Here is a 2,674-nt window from a genome sequence, read left to right on the forward strand (position 1 = left end):
TGAGACTAGTACGGGTGCGCTTGAATGGACGACAATCCTCACCATCTTCTTCAGTGCAAACCGATCTCTCATGCGGTGACTCATGTCGCCTCTTGTGATTAACTCACTCCAGCTCAGCATCGGTTCGAGCGGCCTGAACAAACTAAAGGATATAGTCTACCGAAAACCAAAACCAGGAGCAATATAGTAAGCAACACAATTATTCAAGCAACATACCGTGCGTACTTGCATTCTCGTCGCCATTGTCACTCATATTAGCGCCACCATCGCCGTCCCACCCGCAACCGTGTCGTCGTCACCATCTTGTGCCGAGGACACTGGCGTGCGGGCCTCTGCCGTGTCAGTGTTCGTTACGCCTGCGTCCACAGGAGTATCCGTCACTTCGGCAAACAGACGACCATATTGTAAGCACTAAAACTTAATCAATTATCGCCATTAACAAATACATGCCCATGTTATCTGCGACATCATCCTCATCCTCATTCACCGTGCCAGGCATGACCGCGGCCGCGCCTTCTTCTATTTCCACACCCGACACACGAGAATCGATATCATTTGTAACTCGTTCTCACCAACGTCTGCATCCTTCTTATACGTAGCCTCGCTCTTTTCACCCGCACTCCCTATCGCACCCTCTTCATTCGTTGCTGCGCCCTTCGCGTCCTTCTGGTTCGTGGTCGCGGTGACTCTAGAGTAATCAGGCTTGGTAATGTCGTCATCGCTGATTTCGTCTTTGAGGCTTTTCATGTCTTCCTCCGCATTCGCCACGTCATCCTTCGTCAGAAAGGAGTCATCAACGTAGTCGTCGTCGCTGGAAGAATCCCGAGAAACCCTTGAACAGACCGAACATAATCCACAGTTTTCCTCTCTCGCAACCAGCGCCCTAATTAGACGCTCCACAACAAAATCGGCTCGTTCGTGTGTTAGCGCAGCTCCTCGGGCTACTCTACCACACGCAGCCTACCCTTAGCATTCGTGCGCGCATGGCTTCCCGCATTCCTGGCTTCGACATTTAGCTGTTCTATTTTCACATGAAATGTGAGGCTCGTGCGCTTCAAATTTGACCAGCAAAAAAAGAATTTTAAAGAATTCGTAAATGTCGCTTTTGAAATTTTAGAGTAAAATAAAAACTACAGCTTACCCAGCAACACAATCGCTGCTGTGTCACTCAGATGGAGTTATCGTCTTGTAGGAAGCGGGATGTGGTAACGACTCTGAGTAGCGTTTTTACAAGCTGAATAGGTGGAGGACCGTTTTGTAAGGTACGATATCTATTTTTTGTATCCATTACGTTACAGTATGGGCAAAACGCAGTTAAAATAAAATACGTGCCAGCAGTACCAAACTTGTCGTTGTCCATAGCTTATTTTCAACCAATGAAACAACCGCATTCATCGCTTTGACCAATTGGGCTAGAGATACAGTAACCCCGGCTATCTTTATTAAAAACACACGTGTACGGCAAATAGATGCTCATGAATGGTCGTTATCTTCGAGCTTCGCTTTTTCGTTGGACTCGAATCTCTTGGTTTTCTCGTTCAGGAACAGAAATTTCAAATCTGAGCCTAGCTTCAGCCGAAAGAGATGCATCATGGAACTATGAATACTCTATTCTTGCGTCGATCAAGACGGACGCTGAGAGTGCCCAGGGCTCGGAAGAATAAAGGCGTTTTGACTTGGCAAGGTGGATTTATTTAGACAGTGACGTTCAGCGGAGCTAAATCAGCCTTAAGTTGCACCACTAAATGAATAAACAGGAATTTAACACCCCAGTATGCACACTTTTAGGTAACAATACGATTAGCAGACGACCGATGTTTTACTGGTAGAGCTACTCCTTCAGTTGATTGCAACTTGATCATTTTTTAACTGTCATTTTGTGAAGAAAACACGGTAAGAAAACGTGCAAGCGTTTTCTTGGTACGTTGTCGATGTAAACCACCTGTCGTTCTCTTTTCTTGCAAGGTCCAAGTAGCCATTCTTCTTCAACCATTCAATATACTTCTTGAGAAACCGCTTGAAGCCTGACGGAGTCGACCACCGCCCACTATACAACAGAGTTTCCCATTGACGTCGGCATACGTTTTTTTCTCCGCAACTAGTTCCTTAAATCTTCGCTCGAGTATGCCTGCCTCCTTCTTGAGGTACCACGCTTTGAGACGCCTCCATAGCTCTCGACGGTTCTCTTACTAAAGGTGTTTGGATGTATCAACTGTTCTCTTGCTGATACTCTTGGCTTTCTCGGCGATCGTCTGGGCAATACCTCGCTCTTCAGTCTCATCCCTGCCGCTGTCGCCTCTACGAGTGTCGAGCTCGATGGCATTTTCTACCGCACGGACGTGTGACGTCGACTTGCTAGATAATACGCGCGGTAGTGGCTTGTTCTTGTCGAATGAAGCGGCCTCACAGCTCGAAACGAAGATGGCCAAAGTCGCAATCAATACCCACAGGAGCACTCGCATTACTGTGCAAGCTGGTTCGTGGGAGTGTCGAAAGCCTTGTTGTTGTTATGGGTGGATTCCAAAATGACCAGTAATTACTGTAACAGCTTGTCTCTATACGGGCACACCTACCCAATCTCAAGAAAGGAGTGTTAGCCAATGAAACCACAGAAATCCGAGATCAGGATAATCGTTTCTCAAATGCAGAAACGCTGATCTACCGGCTCTTCAGA

General features: G+C 46.9%; 2 protein-coding genes across 2 annotated transcripts; both read right to left on the bottom strand.

Moving 5' to 3' along the window:
* Positions 1 to 519: 519 nt before the first annotated feature.
* On the bottom strand, positions 520 to 1,012 carry PITG_17216 (uncharacterized protein; the record flags this gene model as incomplete). Its single annotated transcript, XM_002897046.1, has 2 exons — positions 520 to 774; positions 965 to 1,012. The coding sequence occupies 2 exons, from the start codon at positions 1,010 to 1,012 to the stop codon at positions 520 to 522; spliced, it is 303 nt and encodes a 100-aa protein (XP_002897092.1).
* A 1,177-nt stretch (positions 1,013 to 2,189) lies between these two features.
* Positions 2,190 to 2,462, bottom strand: PITG_17217 (secreted RxLR effector peptide protein, putative; the record flags this gene model as incomplete). The annotated part of the gene is made up of 1 exon (XM_002897047.2): positions 2,190 to 2,462. The coding sequence occupies one exon, from the start codon at positions 2,460 to 2,462 to the stop codon at positions 2,190 to 2,192; it is 273 nt and encodes a 90-aa protein (XP_002897093.1).
* Between the last annotated feature and the right edge of the window lie 212 nt (positions 2,463 to 2,674).

This window comes from Phytophthora infestans, genomic scaffold, assembly GCF_000142945.1.
Source record: "Phytophthora infestans T30-4 supercont1.50 genomic scaffold, whole genome shotgun sequence".
Lineage (NCBI taxonomy): Eukaryota > Oomycota > Peronosporomycetes > Peronosporales > Peronosporaceae > Phytophthora > Phytophthora infestans.